At 44.6% G+C, this 19,503-nt stretch overlaps 1 protein-coding gene across 9 annotated transcripts in view; it reads left to right on the top strand.

Annotated features, from left to right (window-relative positions):
- LOC113571271 (actin-binding LIM protein 3-like) overlaps positions 1–19,503 on the top strand; it is a 58,238-nt gene that overhangs the window by 20,583 nt on the left and 18,152 nt on the right. For all 9 annotated transcript variants that reach the window (XR_014125149.1, XR_014125148.1, XM_081720182.1 and 6 more), the window contains exons 3-4: positions 12,036–12,219; positions 19,253–19,365. Coding sequence is in view for 7 of the 9 variants with exons in the window: in XM_081720182.1 (XP_081576308.1) it covers positions 12,036–12,219; positions 19,253–19,365 (297 nt within the window). In the remaining 2 variants the exon portion in view is untranslated. The remainder of the gene's footprint in view (positions 1–12,035; positions 12,220–19,252; positions 19,366–19,503) is intronic.

The raw sequence follows: 19,503 nt of genomic DNA, 5'->3' as shown, positions 1-19,503 counted from the left end.
GCAACACAGGAAGGAGGACCGTTGTGCGACGCTCTAGGCTGAAGCTTTGCCGTTGTCTCTGCTTTGCTCCCAAATGGGATGGCTGGCATGTGGTGATTTTACATGCAATGCAATGCTGTTTCCTTCACTGTGCGTTCAGCTGGCAAGCAAGAAATCTTGTCAATCACCCATCTCACACATGAAAAGCCCGAGCAGAAGTGAAATGGGTTTGGATGCATGCAGTTTGACTGAACTTTTCCTGTTTTCCTCATTAACTGGGTAAATCAGCCCTGTGTCTGGACCACTCTGGGTGGAAAAGTGCAGTGACCGGTATAATATGGCAAGAACATATTATTTTCTATTAAAATTCACAACCACAATAATTATATACTTCTGGAATGTAATGTGAGTCAGAACAGAAAAGAGCGAGTGGGTTCATAATGATCAGAATGACTGTTATATAGGAGGATTACTTCAAAGCAAAGCAGACACAGCAAGGCTCTTATCCAAGCAAAATAAAATACTTACTTTATTCTTCTTGCAAAAGCCTTTTTCTTACTGGATTCACTGTTTCTGTATGGTAATGCCTGCTTTCTCTAGCTCAGAGTAATTACTTAACAATATTGATTCAGTTGTTTAACAATCATTGGGCTAACGATCTCACCTCCACAATTGACATTCCATTACAATAAATTAGCCATTTTAAAGCCAGTCTTAAAGGAATACTTCACTTCTATAATGCTAATGTAGCTAACAATTAATGAAGGCTATAAGAAACCTGTTAGCATAATTGCGTTTGCATAATACTGTGTTCAGCCCTGCTAGCATTCATTAACCATGATTAGCGCCATTAGCATTTACAGATGCTCCTTTAAAATGGTCCAAAGTTTGTCTTTTACAGTAACATCACATGCTTTATTTGAGATCTCTAAGGTTTCAGCCCAAAAGCATGGCTTCTGGGAACGGCAGTAGCTAAGTCTCTGTCCGCTATGACCACAATGAAAATTACAGCAAATGTCTTTGGATTGCACTCAGGAATTACTGGGAGCTGTGATAAAACCATGGTTTCAGGAAGATTTGTACAGAAGATTTGTACAGCTTTCATCTATAAATTCACATTCACAATGGTTTCCATTACAAGGGAATCTCTACCTCTCTCTTTCTTCCTCTCTAGTGCTATGCCTGTTTTCCTCTCCCTAGAGGCTACAGGGCAAAGCATTAGTGGAAGTCATCAGATCATCCAGTGAAGTGGAGACACTTGCCGACAGCTATGGCAACAGCCTGGAGTGGCTCTCTGCCTCTTGATGTGCCTTAATTCTTGCTTCATTAATGCACGTAACTAATACATATATAGCCACATATGCATACAGTCGCAAAAAGGTTTAACTTTTTTTAATTATCTGCATGAATGACTCCTGAACTGTAATCCGAGCTTCTTCCAAGTAACAATAACAAATAAAGACAGGCGTATTTGACAGCGCATACAGCATTTGACATTTTCAGATGTTTATTGAAAATATGGTTTAAATGATCAGGGTCCTGAAAAGAAGTTCTTTGGCCAGGACAGTAAAGCTAGCTCCACATGCAGAAACCCACTAAGATTACCGCTCTGTGTTGGATTGCTCACTAATTAAACCTGTCTTGTTCTGTTTAATGTTTACTAATTAGGTGATATTACCTGATAGACTGATTGCAGGTTCACTTGAGATCCACAGCCGATTCCTGGCTTACCACATTCTACTCTAAGTATACAAGTCCATCTATATGTTTGTAGATTTTATTTTATTAATTTGTTTGTAGTTTTTATTTTGTTAATTTTAATAACAGCAGCCTTAAAGGGGTGCCATCTCTCTCTCTTTCTCTCTCTCTCTCTCACTCACTCTCTCTCTCCCCTCCTCCTTGGGTTACCCTCTACAACCCCAGGAGAGCTGCTCTCCTATGTAGCTCAGCCATCTGAGACAGATCAATATACTAGGCTCAACTTGTCTAGACTGCAAGTTGAAGTAGACCATGCTATGGACTGGTTTAAAAAAAATTTTTAAAAGGTTGCGCATATGCTTAGCGTGTGTTTTTTTATGAATGTTTTTATGAATCTTGTGTGTCTTCATAATTTAGGGAGTTCATTCTGAGCCCCTCTGAAGCAGGGTTTGGTACAGATTCAATACCTCATCCACATGGGATTCATGTGTTTACATTGAAATGATAATCTTATAATGCTGGCACTGTTTCCGTGTGTGTGTGTGTGTGTGTGTGTGTGTGTACGTGCGTACGTGCGTGCGTGCGTGCGTGTGTTTTCTTCCTCGTTCTTGTCTATGGCTGTAAACTGAAGATGCAGTGAGGTGGCTAGAGCTACAGGCAACAGTTCCTAATCTGATGCTAAATTTCCTTTTGCTGGGAATCTCAGTCAAGCATAGTACAATTCAATTACACCCCCTACTGTATAGTTCACTTCCTAGAGGCCTTTGAAGGACTGGACAGTTGGAGGAGTTGAGCCAAGATATTCTCTCTCTGTCTCTGTCTCTCTCTCTCTCTCTCTCTCTCTCTCTCTGTCTCTCTCTCTCTCTCTCTCTCTCTCTCTCTCTCTCTTTCTTTTTCTCTCACTCGCTGTGTGTCTCTCTCTCTGGTCTGTTTGTCTATGGGATGCTGTTTGTCTATGGGATGCTCAATCTGTCCCACCACATTTCCCCTTTAATAGCAGCTGCTGGCCTCAGGATAACATGTCCAGACCACTTTTTAATTGCTCTAGTGGTTCCCCCATCTCTCTCTCTCTCTCTCTCTCTCTCTCTCTCTCTCTCTCTCTCTCTCTCTCTCTCTCTCTCTCTCTCTCTCTCTCTCTCTCTCCCCACCAAATGCTGAATGGAGAGGCTGTGTAGGGAGGTGGCTGAAGATGCAAGCTGATACAAGTTGTTGATAAGCACCATGACGTGCTTCGTCCTGAGTCTGATGAGCACATGCCTGTCTTCCACATGCATTGTCTGCAGTGTAATAGACATGATCTGTATCAGTGCAGTCAGTATGGCAACAAATAGAATTCCAGTAATGGATGTAAAGTGAGGGAGAGAGGAAGCTCTCTGCAGGACCATTTCACTCCATATGAATAGAGGGAGTGTGTGTGTGTGTGTATGTGTGTATGTGTGTGTGCGTGTGTGCGCGTGTGTGTGTGTGTGACCTGAACGTTCAAGTTCAAAAGGCTTTTATTGTTATTTCAGCTATATACAAGTACACAGAAAAACTAAACAATGTTCCTCCAGGACCATGGTGCAACACAAATGTGTGAGCAACCAAATGCTGCGGTACCTTTTTCTGGATGGCAAGAGGGTGAACAGTTTGTATGAGGGGTGTCTGGGGTCTTCCACAATGCTGGTGGCTTTGCGGATGTAACATGTTGTGTAGATGTCCGTGATGGAGGGAAGAGAAACCTCAATGATCTTCTCAGTTGTTCTTACTTTACTCTGAAGGCTCTTGTGGTCAAAGACGGTGCAGTTCCCAAACCAGGTAGTGATGCAGCTGCCCAGGATGCCTTCTATAGTACCGCTATAGAAGGTAGTGAGGATGGGTGATGGGAGATGGGATTTTCTCAGCTTCCGAAGGAAGTAGAGACGTTGCTGGGCTCTCTTGGTAATGGAACTGGTGTTCAAGGTCCAGGTGAGGTTCTCCGCTAAGTGAACACCAAGGAACTTGGTTCTTGACGATCTCTGAGGAGCCATTGATGGTAAGCTGGGAGTGATCTCTCCGTGCTCTCCTGAAGTCAACAACCATTTCTTTTGTTTTGTCAACATTCAGATACAGGTTGTTGACCTTACACCAGCTCACCAGTTCTCGCACCTCCTGTCTGTATGCTGACTCGTCGTCCTTGTTGACGAGACCCACCACGGTCGTGTCATCAGCAAACTTGATGATGTGGTTGGAGCTGTGAATTGCTGCACAGTCATGAGTCAGCAGTGTGAACAGCAGAGGGCTGAGTACGCTGCCCTGGGGAGCACCAGTACTCAGTGTGGTGGTGTTGGAAGTGCTGCTCCCGATCCGGACTGACTGAGGTCTACCAGTCAAGAAATCCAAGATCCAGGTGCAGAGGGAGGTGTTCAAGCCCAGTAAGCTCAACTTTCCAATCAGATGCTGAGGAACAATGGTGTTGAATGCTGAACTGAAGTCTATGAACAGCATTCTTACATAGGTGCCCTTTTTATCCAGATGTGTGAGTGCCAGAGATGGCATCATTCGTAGAGCAGTTGGAGCGGTACGCGAACTACAGGAGGTCCAGAGAAGGGGAGAGCTGGTCTTGATGTGTCTCATGACGAGTCTCTCGAACATCACTTCATGATGATGGACGTGAGTGCAACGATACGGTAGTCATTGAGACACGACACCGTGGACTTCTTTGGCACGGGGACAATGGTGGTAGTCTTGAAGCATGTTGGGACAACAATGCAGCTCAGAGAGATATTGAAGATGTCTGTCAGGACATCTGCAAGCTGGTCAGCACATTCTCTGAGCACACGACCTGGGATGTTGTCTGGTCCAGCAGCTTTCCGTGGGTTAACTCCACGCAGAGTTCGCATCACCTCAGCCACAGTCAGGCACAGCACCTGGTCATTTTGTGGAGGGATGGAATTTTCTGCTTCAGTGTTGTTCTGTGCTTCAAACCATACATAGAAGTCATTCAGTGCATCTGGTAGGGCAGCATCACTATCACAGGAAGGTGATGTTTTCCTGTAGTTAGTAATGGCCTGAATGCGCTTCCACATGCGTCGTGTGTCACCAGTGTCTTTGAAGTGTCCATGGATCCTCTATGCGTGTGCACGCTTTGCCTCCCTGATCGCACGTGACAGTTTTTCTAAGATCCTCTTTGTCACCTGCTCTGAAGGCTGAGTCATGGGTCCTCAATAGCATGCGCACCTCAACAGTCATCCATGGCTTCTGGGTGGGGCGTGTGATGATGGTCTTGCAGACAGTAACATCATCAGTGCATTTGCTGATGTAGCCATTCACTCATGCTGTATACTCCTCCAGGTTAACAGTGTCACTGTCAGTAGCAGCCTCCTTGAATGTGATCCATGTCGTCTGCTCAAAACAGTCCTGAAGAGCAGAGATGGCTCCTGCTGGCCAGATTCTCACCTGCTTGAAGCGGTTTCGAGCATCTAACGATCGGTCTATATGCAGGGATCAACATTACAGACATGTGATCAATGTATCCGAGGTGGGGGCAGGGCTCCACCCGGTACGCACTGGATAAGTTTGTGTAAACAAGATCCAGCGTGTTCACTTTTCTCGTTGCAAAGTTCACATGTTGATGGAACTTAGGCAGTACTGACTTGAGATTTGCGTGGTTGAAATCTCTGGCGAAAATAAACAGTCCATCTGGATGAATGTTCTGCAGTTCACTAATCGCTCCATACAGCTCCTGGAGAGCCTCTCGTGTGTTCACTCTGGGTGGAATGTACAGTGTGATTATAAACACGTAGGTGAATTCCCGTGGTAGATAAAAAGGTCTGCATCTAACAATAACAAACCACCAGTGGTGAGCAGTACCTAATGACAAGCACAGAGTTTTTACACCAGGTCTCATTGATATAAATTCAAGCTGACTGACTGCTCTCATGGCTACTCGTTTTCCAGAAGAAGGAAGAGAGGTCCGGGGAACCTAATGTCATTCCAGTGAAAAAAAGAAAGATAAAAAAGAGATAGAAAGATGCCTAATTGCTTACCTGTCACGCAAGTCTGACTGAAAATCCAGAGTAATACTTTGGTCTGAGTTATAGTCTTACTCCAAGCTGCCTTCCGTTCTGCAAGGAGGTTTGAACCCACTCTATAGTGGGAATCTTAACTTTCAAATTCCGCCTTGAAGTGTTTTGATGTGTTCGAGCAAACTGCTCTGCTTCTCTATTAATCAAACTAACACTTTGGCAGATTTACATTTGTGGCACAAACTCCCACAAGAAGGTCAGGGCCACCCGGACTAAGCTAATTGATTATCAGGAAACTAAGCATGTGTGTCAAAGGAAGACTTCACGTAGTTGCATCTTTCTTGCAGCACACAGTACCTTAACTGAAATATATCACCTACATCAACCTCAGCCAATAAGTACTGTCCATTTTGGCAGAACAACTCTTCCATTCTACACTGTTCAGCCAAAGCTGTTAAGAAATATAATCAAATGCATAAACATTTTTAAGAGAACTTGATAGGTGCTTGCACGAAAGCGTTTACAGATTGAATTGCACTAGATCTGTGCTCATGAGATTAAATTGCACTAAATTCAGTCACTTTTAGCCTCATAGCAAGCTCTGTCACAACAGATTCAGCTCTGATAGACTGAATATGAACTGACTGTGCAGTGACCTGGGAAGGGATGGAACATCAGTCATCTCTGATCTCCTAACAGGGGACAGGGGAGATGGTAGGAGATGGCCAAGAGAAGACTGGAGCTCATGAAAAAGATATCAAATTAATAAATAGATGGAGGGGTGGTCCTATAGTCATGAGAACATTCCTTATCAACAGGCCAGGCTCAAACAGAGCATGTGCTGTGATAAGGTAGGGAAGTGTGTGTGTGTGTGTGTGTGTGTGTGTGTGTGTGTGTGTGTGCGCGTGCATGTGTGTGTGTGTGTGCGTGCGCGTTCGTGTGTGTGTGTCCTGCAGGGCACAGATACATGGCTAGGATTATCCCTCTGCTTACTGCACCACAGGACTTGGGCCAGAGAAGATTACTATGTGCCACCCGCCCAGTTTCACGCTTCACGTTCAGTTATCACTCTCACACACACACACACACACACACACACACACACACGCACACACACACACACACACACACACACACACAGCAAAAATGACAAGCTGCATAAAGACTAATACTTGCATGCACTGATTAACAAATACATATCCATAACGCTGAGACAATCTCAAGCATCATAGTTTACCTCTCTCCAGTTGCTCAGAGTGAGGTGTGTGTGTGTGTGTGTGTGTGGTGTATGATGGGGCCTGCTCAAGCTTGCTCGACTAACACTGACAGGTCTGGCTTGTTTTGGATAGTGCTCTGCCATGCTAACATTTCAAAGGTATATGAAGCATGCGATCCCAACAGTGGAATCTGTGTTTTCAAACAGTGCTATGTGAGTGAAATCATCTAAAGGGAACAAGTTGATGATATTTGAAGATAAACATTTCAGAACACTGACAAGCTCTTTAACAAGATGGCCTTGCAGCACTAATACTATTGTCCTGCAAAGTTTACTAGAATATCAACATATCACTTTAATCATACCAAGTTAAAAATAAGGTTTGCAAAGTTACCAAAGTAAATTTTTTACATTTTACTTGACAAGTCCAATAAGATCTTTATAGTAATTTGTAGCTTTTCCCTTTTCCCCGTCTGTAATAATCATCTGTCAGCGTTGGCATGCCTGGACCCTGAGGAACCCCAGATGGTCGCTGCATGTGTTCTGTCCTATCTCCCAGCACATTGGAACCAGCCACCGAGCCCAATCCCCTCTGCCCCATAGTACTGAGAGACTGAATTGAGCAGAAATGAGGATAATCTGGACAAACCTGAGGACAGAGTGGGCAAACACTTTTTTATCATTTGCATTATTAATTCATAGTCTTTTAAGTGCCGTCAATACCACTGTGCCATTCTAGAAAAAAGAACCAGACTTGAGCAAATCCAGCTCATCTGTTTTGCTGGAGACAGCTGGGTTAAATGTCATACCTCTGGTCGTGGGGATCGGCACGATGCTGGATGGCAAGGCTGGGAGGGGAGGATGATGGTGATTTCTGCTGTTTGCTCTTTAAACCACACCAACTCATTCCCACGAGAAGCTTCCGGCTCCTCCTGCAGCAACTGTGGCTGAAGGTCAGCGTGGTTCCATGGTGTAACAGTGGTGAGAAAGTGTTGGTGAAACCTTTGAAATTACTTTTTAGTAATTAAAACTAATTAGTTTTAGATCAAAGAGCCCTGATATTCTATTGAAAAATTCCTGTTACAACTTAGAATTCATTGGTCCCTCAGTGTGTGTGTGTGTGTGTGTGTGTGTGTGTGTGTGTGTGTGTGTGTGTGTGTGTGTGTGTGTGTTTGACGCTGGGGCTGACAGTGGCATGTGTTCCTACGTGATCAGAGTGAATGCTACCACTCATTAATGTAACATTACTGCTCCCAACAACTCTCACAGAGAGCTTTCTCCTTTCCGTCTGAGGCCCATCCTGTTCATGCAGTACCCTGACTCTCTCTCTCTCCTCCCTCTCTTTATGTCTCACAGTGGTGCAATGTGTTAAGCATTCGGGCTGAGTGTGCTAACTGTCTAAAGAAACTATATTGATTCTTTTTGACACACACAGCCAACCAAACTGCATTGTGAAATGCTGGAAGAATCCTTATGGGTGTTGAGCGAGTATATATGCTCAATACATACTCTATGCATGCCAACAAGACTCTAAGTACAAGAACCTAAATATACTCCTGCTTAGGTACAGACAAAAGGGCTCCAAACGACTACTATGAACCTTTAGAGAGGCCCCACTGAACCATACTATTCACTAACTCACGCACGCAATCAGCAATAAGCGTCTCAGCCATATATTACAAGCTACCAACACATCCCACATTGGTCCCTCAGCTGTCCGCAGCAGGCTTTGAGGATCTAAAAGAGAGTGGAATTGGGAGTTTTCTAGCCTACGCTGTCCCTTGCAAGTTCTCTAGCCGAACTGGCTGGGACGCAGGAGTAGAGGATGGGAGCGGAGTCACAGAGCGCACTTAGAACCCACCCCACTTAACTCTCCCAGGCTGAGACATTAGTGGTCGTTTTTTTATGGTATCGGACGTCCGATAGATGTGCCCACTGCGGCGGTAATACTCACTCCTCGATCCAGCCAGACAGGAAAGCGGCTGCCTTTTGCAAGGGTTGTAAGGCGAGGGAAACAGGTTGGTATAACGATGGCTGAACTCCTACAGAAACAGGGGCTCAGAACACCAGGTTCCATATTTATTTGACTTATTTTCAAAGCAAGCCTTCTGAGTAAGGATCTCCTGTTTATAAAGTAGAATTATAGACAACACAGTAGAGGGTGAAAGGTGAAAAGGCAAACATGGTCTGTTTATTCGGAATAAAGCTCATTGGCTAGACTGACTAGCCAATGAGCTTCTTCTTTTGGTGTTGTTTGTCATGAAAACTAGTGTTACTGTCACTTGAAGTCCTCCCTCTCTCTCTCAGTGTGTGCATGTGTGTGTGTGCGCGTACTGCGTTCTTCCCTCCTGTTTCCCGTGAAACTAGGTAGATACCATGGTACAGCCCTCAGCAGTGCTACCAAATTGCAAACAGTCAGAGATAACAACAGGCTTCTTACTCTCTCTTTCTTCTATCTGTCATGCTGAGGCCTCTTTCCACACAACCACCCACACGTACACGCACGCACGCACACACACGCACACAGAAGAGCGATAAAAGTAATTGCACTGCATGTCATTAACAAAGAAAGGCATAGGAGACCAGCCCATCCTGTTGTGCTGAATTTTAATTGTGTCTGTTGGCTGTTGATAAATATATGCTCAACCCTACACTCTCAGTATACTCACACACGCCTTACCCGCACTATACTCCTCTTCCGTGCACTCGTCCTACATCAGTCCAATGTAGACCACCCTGGACACACACAAACACACAGGCACGCACACTTTATTTATGGAGCTACTGAATTATGCATTGGATTGGAAAGAGAGGGTAAACTGTAGGGTGTGCAGATGTGTGTGGAGGTACATGAAAGCCTCATCTCTGTGGTGACTGGGCTGGAACAGACTGCCATTTGTGTCTCTGTGTGTATGTGTGTATCTGATACAAATAGGGTGCTATCTGATAGAAGTTATTATGGTCCAAAATATTCTGAAGAAATATGTGCTGCTCTCCAGATCCCAGCAGAAGGGAAGAGCAGATTATGTCAAATCTTTTTTATTTCCTATCCTTTTAGGTTATGTTACCGATTGGAAAATATGTAAGACTTTAACTTCTGGTGAGATTTAGGTTTTTGTGCAGTAGACTGCATGCTTTACAAGACCTGATTGCCAGCCCATCTTAACAGGTACACCATCATGCTACTTTTTTATGGTTGCCAATGTAAAGTACCACATAATAAAACAAACAACCACAAATCGATGACCACCATGAGCACAGTTTGGTGCTGAAAGAGCATCTCCCTTTGGGACCCAGTTTCAAATCTCAGCGGTGCCACATGCCACCGGGAGGAAATGGCATTGGTCGGGCTCTCATTGGCAGGTTGGCAGGTGAGGGCAGCAGAGGGCGTGTTCTGTCTCACCCAGAGTGACACAGCTGCCCCCCACTGTCAGTGTTCATCGGTGATGCCCCTGAGGCTCTGCTGCAAAAAGAAGCTGTGGAACGCAGCGAGTGCATCCACAATGGCACCTGTTAGTCTCTATTCGCTCTTGTGAATGTGTGGCAGGAGAGACTTACTATTATCAAGGGAGGTGTTAAAAATACATGCCAATTATAATGTGCAGCGCACAGTGTATTGACTGTTCCTGATAAATGAAGTCCCAGGATACAACTGCAATAGAAAGGTGTACATTTTGATATATAATACCGATATTATAGGAGCATCATTGCAAACTTGAGCACAGACTCACTCCTTGTCCACAGTAAATGCTGGCTATTGGTTACTCAGCAACTATGGCTATGGTACAGTAATCCTACGGCCACAGGCTCTCAAGATGGGGGAGCTGTTCAATCCTTTAACGTGACCTCCTCTGTGGCGCACCCACAAACACAAACTCTCCTCACCTACACGCATGCATGCACACTCTAAGGCTTGGCCTGGCTTGAAATGTGTTGCTTGGGGAGGACAGACATCTGGCTTGTTGCACAGGGCCCCTGGGAAAGCGTGCACGCAGCAGCACACCAGCAGCAGGCCATGTGATGATGGAGGCAGCTCAGTCAATCGTGTCGTCAATGGGGGCGTATCCGAGCTAACACCCTATAATGAACAATATCACACAGCACTTATGGGACGTGATCATAAGAAGTTGGCTAATCACTCTTCGCTTGACAAGATTTTCACAGTTTATAATTAAAGGTACAGTAAGTAATGATTTCCATTAAAAGCTGCTAAAGTATACCCCAGTGAGAGTAGTGAAGAGGACTGAGCCCCACTGCTGGGATTTGAGGCCCTGACTGGGGCTGTCAAGAAAAGAGCTGGCCATGGTCTCATTGATGACAAGGTTCTGCCTCCCCCACACAGTGTAATGACAGTCAGGGCATTGTGAATATGCATGTAAGATTTGCATATTTACTGAGGCACTCAACATTATCTTGTAATTTAAATAAATGTGATGGAAAGGTCTGTATGTGCTTTAGAATGCATATGCAATGTGGAGAGACCTATTTGGAAATCAGGACATGGCACTACTAAAGTGTGAGGAAAAACAAACTGCTTCAGATAAAATTAAAAATACTTAGCTGAATCTGTTTTTGAACGAAAGGCCGCCCTAATTTAAAGCCTTGTGATAAATGTCTCTCTTGCATATTACAGTGGGTGCGATGCTGTGGTTTTATCAACGGTTTGCCAGTTGCCTATGGCCACTCCTAACATTCTTTCCGCTATTACATTAGAACAATCAGCTTACACTTCCGCTGATTTCACTCAAAGCCTTTTTATGTACTTGTGCTGATTCGGCCCTGTGTTGAAGATTTATGTTTGCTGGATTCAGCCATTTGACTTTGCTCTGTGCACTCTAAATTAGTGTGACTCCACAAATGGGATTACGTAATACAAAGCCTACTGTTTATTTGTGTAATCATCTTCTTTGTTAGTATTATGGTGTTTAATGAACGTATGCTGAAGCTAAGATAAAACAGAATTATGTACTTTGCATGTGTGAAGTCTGCTTGGTTTATATCTTCTCTGAACTACTCTACGGTTTACAAAGATCAACTAGTCTCGTGTGACTGAAGCTCATTATCCACCTGATACCGTGTATAAAGGCACAACCATGGTCTCTTGATGGGTGATCGGGCAGTCTTACGGCGCGACTCTTGTCTGGTTCTCTCCGCAGTGTGCGCCTGTGACCTATCCAGCTCAGGCTTCTTCCAAAAGGGCGGCGAGTACCTCTGCACGGCCGATTACCAGCGCCTGTACGGCACCCGCTGCGACGGCTGTGGCGACTTCATCACCGGCGAGGTGGTGGCGGCGCTCGGCCGGGCCTACCACCCCGAGTGCTTCATCTGCAGCGCATGCAGGTAGGCAAAGGCTCTGTGGGGAAGCTGTCCACACCCTCCGCCTGTTCCACCCCTCCTCCATCCCCCATTCACATTTGCATTCACAGCATTTGCCGGACGCCCTTGTCCAGAGTGACGTTCAGAAGTGCTCGAGCAAAACATATCCTCATGCTGGCATAAATAGTTTAAAGAATGCCATCAGGCTAAAGTTTAAAGAACACGATCAGGCTAAAACTCTGGTTGAGACGAGAAAGTACAGGAAAAAGAAAAAAGAGTATGTTTATGTTAGTGCATATGTAAGTGCTTAGAGAAGAGATCAGTCTTTGAAGGCTTTCAGTGTTTCAGCTGTTCAGCTAAGCAGCATATGAACCATGATGCCAAAGAGGGGAAACCATAACACAAGCACAGTGAATAGTCTTGATGCATGTCTTCTTTGTGTCTTGATGGCTGGACGTTCAAGTCGGACAATGCTGGAACATGGCGCAGAATGGGGTGTGATAAGTGCCTTTAGATAAGCATGAGCTGGTCTGTTTGGGCTTTGTAAGCAAGCATCGGTGTCGAAGATCTCGTCGAAGATTCGTTCGAGAGGGAAAGAGTCGAGGATGTGCAAAAATGGGGAGGCATGGGAGAACAAAAGTTGAGAAGAAGTGATGTAGATGCATTGTGGACAAGGTACAGGAGTCTGACCTGGCAGGGGCAAGTTGCAGTGGTCCAACCTCAAGATGACAAGAACTGAACAAGCACCTGAGTGGCCTCCATGGAGAGAAATGGCTGGATTTCCTGGATGTTCTACAGGAGGAATATGCACAACCCAATCAAGCGAGCAATATGAGAAGACGACGATAGTATCCCGTCTCCTGCAGTCTGCGTTGATCTTCTTGTCCCTGCTGTGCATCACACACACACATCCAAACCCCCCACCCACCCCAAGCTCCACTTGGATGCCTCTGAGGTTAGCTCGGGTGGGTCTCCTTCGATCCTTTTGCGTGAAGTCATTTCCTCTGAAAATGTTCCTGTGCGAACAAAAGGACAAGTGCGCCTTTGTTCATGAAATCCCACGAAAGGGGCCTGGCTCGTCTTCTGGAGCCGTTGTGTGCAGGTGGCAGAGCGTGTTTCACCTTCCAAAGAGGAACGGCACAGAGGAAACGGTGTCATGTTTTAACGTGGCGTCTAAACAAACTGGGACATTCTTCAGCCGCAGGGCTGGAACCAGTGTCAGGAGCACTTGTCCTAGCCCTCGATTCAGTTGAGTAGCTGAGCGCGAGTGTGACAAGAGCCTTTTTCAGACCCTAGCGCATGCACTAAAAGCCTCACGTTGGAGGGGAAAGATTAGACAGGTATACGTTTTGAATGGTTTATTGACGTCCAGCAAAGTGGAACGGAAACCTCAGCTTGTGAGCACCCAGGCACATGGTCCGTGCACACATGCTGTTGTGAAATGGATGCTGGCTGTAAGAGAGTTAGCTGCTGCACCAGTAGTGAGGCTATTTAAAGTATGGCAAGGGAGGTGTCACTATGAACACAACCAGAGGGAGGTGGGTGAACACCAGGGAACACACGCATACACATGCTCACCAAATCTGCGTCGTCAAGCTGGACTCGAAACTCTTCTTCACTGTTTTTAGCGTTTGTCCTTTGAGAGATACATGAAAAGAATCACATGCCTTTAAGGTGTTCAGCAGAAGGACACACATACACACACGCATTTCTGAAGGACAGCACTGTTGCTGATTCACTGTGTCTCTTCTGAGTGTTGTATATGCACGATACTGTAGAAACAGTATTTACAGTACAGTGTCTTATCATATACACTGTCTACCACCTGTGCGTGTGTGTGAGTTGTACATCATCCTGGCACACAGTGCTGCTCCCAGTGGGGAGCTGGCTTAAGTTCTCATAAAGGAGAGCCTGAGGGAGAATCTTGACTGCCGCAGCTTTGAATTGTTCTATAAGAGTTCTCTTGGGCTCACCACAGGTGATCAAAAGAGTCCTCAGGTTGATGCTCATACCTTAAGCTTTTATTGATCACACTGCTTCTGTGCAGTACAGCACAGAAGAGATTATTCTCATGGAATGTTTGGTTCTGACTCTAAAGGTGATCTTATGAAGACCAAAGAGTGTCCACTGTCTTCACAGTGCTCTGTAGAGCAGATTTAGAGTCCAGGTCGTGTGTGTGTGTGTGTGTGTGTGTGTGTGTGTGTGTGTGTGTGTGTGTGTGTGTGTGTGTGTGTGTGTGTGTGCGTGTGTGTGTGCGTGTGCGAGCATGTGTGCATGTGTGGCCATGTCTAGACCGACTGGTGTGCTCTTTTCTCTTTACATCCTATGATCGAACAGCCACTCGACTGAAGTCCCATAACCTCATCAGCTGGTTTGTCTGATGACCAGTTGCTCGGAGATCAGCTAGTCTGGCCCCAGTGCAGCCATACTGCTCCTCCTCAGTAGCCAGTGCCCAGCTCCAGTAACAGCATGTCTGCAAAAAGCGGTTGTTTTAGAGTCTCACCTATAGTGTGAGCAAAGGTATAATCTCACAAAGGATTTTCAAGGTTTCAAGGGGCTCACTCACCACAATTGAGAGGGCATAAGCCACTCAGCAGTGGTTGTACAAAAGAATCAAGAATATGATAATACTTTTAGGTAGGTTAGCATATAAAGTATTATCCATGTTTCCAATGCAAAAATGCTAATCCTAAAAGAATCTTCTTAAATATATGTGTGTTTCCTCTGTGCAGCCCACACCAAAATCCTTGTCTAAGATGAGACTAACCCTATGGCACCTTTCTCTCTACTAGCTAATGCTGCCATGTTTGTCTGTGCATGTTTTAAGATGGTTTAATGTACTCCTGTGAGGGCAGAAAACATTTTCTTAGGCGATTTACAATCACCCAATTTATGGCCCCCATAAATTAGCCTTTTTAATGTGTGATTTGATGAATATGTGACTCATCTCCCATTTATGTGCTTGCATGTATGGAGAATGACACCAGTCATTACGTATAATAGGTGCTTGAAATAGCCTTTGATTATTAGATACTTCATGGGACCCTAATTAATTGCCATTTCTGGACAAATTCTTTTCTTTCAGATAATCAGATTGAAAGTCATGTAGAAATAATTTCTACCTTCCCGATGGTAGTACAAAGTAATTAGCTTCATAGCTCATCTGTCACGGTATGGCCCCTCCCCCCAAATGTCTCCCCGTGTGTGTATGTGTGCGTTCGTCTGTATGGTCACGCCCTCCCTGTGTTTCACACCTGCTCCTCATTGTGTACTGTTAGTGTGCATGTATATAAGTCTTGTGTTTGCATATGAGTGCTATCGATGTTTAACCCGGTTAGGTTGCTAGCCACGCATCCGTCTTTGTTCTGTGCTACAATAGAACGTTTCCTTGTGTTCAACACGACTCATCCCCACATCCTGCTTTGCCTCATCACGTCACAGAAACATCGAGCGCCCAAGGATGCCAGGAAAGAAAAACAAGAAAGAGAAGTGGAAGAAGGCGCATAACCGTTCCTCCCCAGCCCTTGCGGGAAATCCCTCCATATTCCTGGGCACTCTCGGTACCGCAACAAGAGTGGAGAGTGACCCTGGAAAGTTTTGGGTGGGTCCTGTGTGTAGTTCAGTAGTAGACTCGGCAGAGTCCTGCAGGCCCCCGACGGACTATGAGAGCTGGTACAAGGGAGACCAGTATCCAGTTCTGGACTTCGTGGGGTCCTATTACTCCTACGGGGACTACCGGGAGAGCTATGGGGAGTATGAACGGATGCCAGCCTCTGATCGGAAGACACTGACATCAGCTTCGGATCGGACTCAGAAGTGCATCGGGAGGAGAATCCAGCGATGGAGGTGGAGGAGGCCGTCCATAGGGATTTTCCCTCGGAGACAGATACCGTATCGACAGATTCCGAAAGCGAAGAGCCTCCGGGGCCTAAAGTACCACCTAAGGCCCCGCCCAGGAGGTACCGCTCCGGAATAAGTAGGCGGCCTAATGGGGCTTGCAGGGAGATGTCGTCATCAAAAGAGGACACTCCCTCTGTGAAAGCCCGCAGCCCAATAGCTTAGATGCCTACTTGGAAGCCTCGTAAAGGCAAGGAGGCAGAGTCGTAAAGGCAAGGAGGCAGAGTGCCTGCCCCCGAGATGGGCCAATCTGCTGGCACGTCTCCGAATGCACACGCGCCAAAGCCGGAGCCGCCGCCGCCACACAAGTCGGCAAGGGAGGATCCCATCCAGCCGGGGCAGACTCCGACCCAGCCAACGATTGGGGGACTAGCTGGGGCTCCTGCTACCTCCACCGGACTGTTTAATGGCCCTTTATGTAGTCCTGTTTTTTAACCTGTCCCGGTCACTGTGCCTATCCCAGGTCTCGATCACTGTACCTGTTACCTTGTCCCCTTTCGTGTCTGTGCCTGTTCCTGTCAGTGTGTCTGTTGTCTTCCTGTGTCTGTTGTCGCCTTGGTTCCTGTCCTTCCCTCTGCTGTCCTGCTCGCACTGGCCCGTATCAGGTCACCTCCGGCTTCGCAATTTGGCGTGGGCTTCGGGTCTGTAGCCCGATAAACTGGCACACCGGGAGTCATGCCATTGGGGAGGGGCTCTGTCACGGTATGGCCCCTCCCCCCAAATGTCTCCCCGTGTGTGTATGTGTGCGTTCGTCTGTATGGTCACGCCCTCCCTGTGTTTCACACCTGCTCCTCATTGTGTACTGTTAGTGTGCATGTATATAAGTCTTGTGTTTGCATATGAGTGCTGTCGATGTTTAACCCGGTTAGGTTGCTAGCCACGCGTCCGTCTTTGTTCTGTGCTACAATAGAATGTTTCATTCTGTTCAACACGACTCATCCCCACATCCTGCTTTGCCTCATCACGTCACATCATCTGTAAAGACTTTAGTTACACGTTTCGATAATTGCTGGAGAAGAGACATTTTTAGTTGTCTTTTCCTTTTTATAAAATATTTGGTGAGTCACATTTACTGAAGAGAAATTAAACCACTTTCATTCAGAAACTCATAAACACTTTTGAACACGTTTTTCTCTGAAAAGGTTTTTTTGTCAACCAAATAATCCATAGCACTATTTCCACTACACAGCACAGCCATTCTGAAAACACCAGAGTTGTTATTATGGTTAATACAATAATTAGCTGCAACCAAGTAATTTGATTGTTTAGAGTATAACATCATTGACACTGAAATATACATGTATCACTATGCCTTACAGGTGCATTCTGTTAACTGTTAATTACATTAACAATGGTGGTTATCTGTCTTAGACTGTAACAAACTTTTCTGAGTCACCTGTGCCACCCAAAGCAACCATCATCAGACAGACATTTCACAGATAGCACTATAAATGGAAACAATGGAAAATGTTTGTGTTGCTTGGCAACAGTTCAGATCCAGCCCAGTTGTAGATTTGTTTGTTTTGACAGAGCCAAATAAATTATTAAATAAATGAACAAATCATAATCTGTTTTTACGTTTAATTAATGTATGACACTTGTTGAATTGTTGCATTAAAGCATGCCTGTGATTATCTTTGGCACTCGGCCTGTGGCTTCATGTCAATGACTGAATTATAGCTGTGCAGCTGTTCTGATATTCAGAACTGCAATCCTTCTCATGTGATATTGCTTAAGTATAAATGTATAATTATTAAGGTATAAGGTAAGACTGTGTTTAACTTACTTCCAGAACTGAGGACTCTAATGCTTGTGGTTCAGCTTAATCAATTACAAAAATGTCTTATGTGCTACCCTTGTGTGCTACCCTTGCTTCTAAGATGTAAAAACAAGGTAATAACATGGTGTAACAACACATTGTAATAGCAATTATAATATCTGTTATTACACATTGTACTACAATGTAATAACACACTGTATTTACACATTGCGATAATAAAATGTAAATTACACCATATCATAAGGTCTAATAACAGTCTATTAACAACACATGCAATTACACATTGTAATATCAATGTAATAACAGATTGTAATTACACATTGTAAGAATAGTTTGTAAAAAATAATAATTCATTATAATAACAGTGTGTAATAACTATGTAATAAAATGTTGTAATTATATGGTATAATAACAATCTAATAACTCAATAACAGTGTAATTAAACAGTGTAATTAAATTAAACAGTGTAGTAAACAGTGTAATCATGTAAACAGTGTTGTAATAACAATGTAATAACATTTTAATTACGCATTGTAGTAATGTAATGAATTTGTTATACTTTGTATTAACAGTGTAATAAAACATTGAATTACACAACATAATGCAATGTAATAACATAGTGTAATAACAGTGTAGTAATAGTCAATAAAACACCATAATGTATTATAGTTATAAGGTAGCTTGTAAGGTTATTAAGTACACTTTACTGAGAAATTCCATATATTAAATGACTTTAACCACATTGACTAGGTAACAAGTGATTAAGTAAATAGTTTTCTTTGTTTTAATAAGAGTGTGCGTGAAACGTTGAATTAAATATTCAGCTTACCTGGACATAAAGATAATCACACACAAACATATTTTTATTGTAAATTCTTGTCAGTTGAGTACTTTTAAACAAAAACAAGTTTCATGCAATAAATACACTTAATTTCATGCACAAAGGTTCTCAATTAAAACCAGGGGTTTCGGGGTGTGTGTGTGTGTGTGTGTGTGTGTGTGTGTGTGTGTGTGTGTGTGTGTGTGTGTGTGTCTGAGTGAATAAGATTTATGTTTAGGCACTGACATGAGGTGCCTGTTAAGTCATTTGATCTGCTGCTCATAGATCTAAAGGTGTCATGTTATATAAGTTAACTTATTACTGCAACTGAAAAGTTGTTACTGCTAATATGTTCAGGTAGAATATTCAAAATGTTGTAGAAAATGCTATACAATGTAATACATCATCAAGGACTGACTCATGCATTTGTGTGTGAATGTGTGTGTGTGTGTGTGTGTGTGTGTGTGTGTGTGTGTGTGTGTGTGTGTGTGTGTGTGTGTGTGTGTGTGCATGCTTATGCATGTATGTGGCCTGACATGCCCCACCTCGCTGGGTCATAGGAAGCCATTCCCCATCGGAGACAGAGTGACCTTCTGCGGGAAGAAGTGTGTGTGTCAGCACTGCTCACACACGCTCAGCAGCAGCGAGCCTGTCAGAATCCACGGGCCGAGCCGTAAGTCCGCTGTCACGCTCTCTCTCCCTCTGTAACGGCGACGGCCGTTTTGTGCTCTCTGTGCCACAGTGAGCAGTGCCACTTCCTCTGGGAACAGCTGCTGCTACGTGTCTGTCACTGAGTGACAGCATGCAGAGT

The sequence above is a fragment of the Electrophorus electricus genome, chromosome 8 (genome assembly GCF_041902795.1).
Source record: "Electrophorus electricus isolate QZ-2024a chromosome 8, ASM4190279v1, whole genome shotgun sequence".
In the NCBI taxonomy this organism is placed as follows: domain Eukaryota; kingdom Metazoa; phylum Chordata; class Actinopteri; order Gymnotiformes; family Gymnotidae; genus Electrophorus; species Electrophorus electricus.
This window is presented reverse-complemented; position numbering and strand designations above follow the sequence as displayed.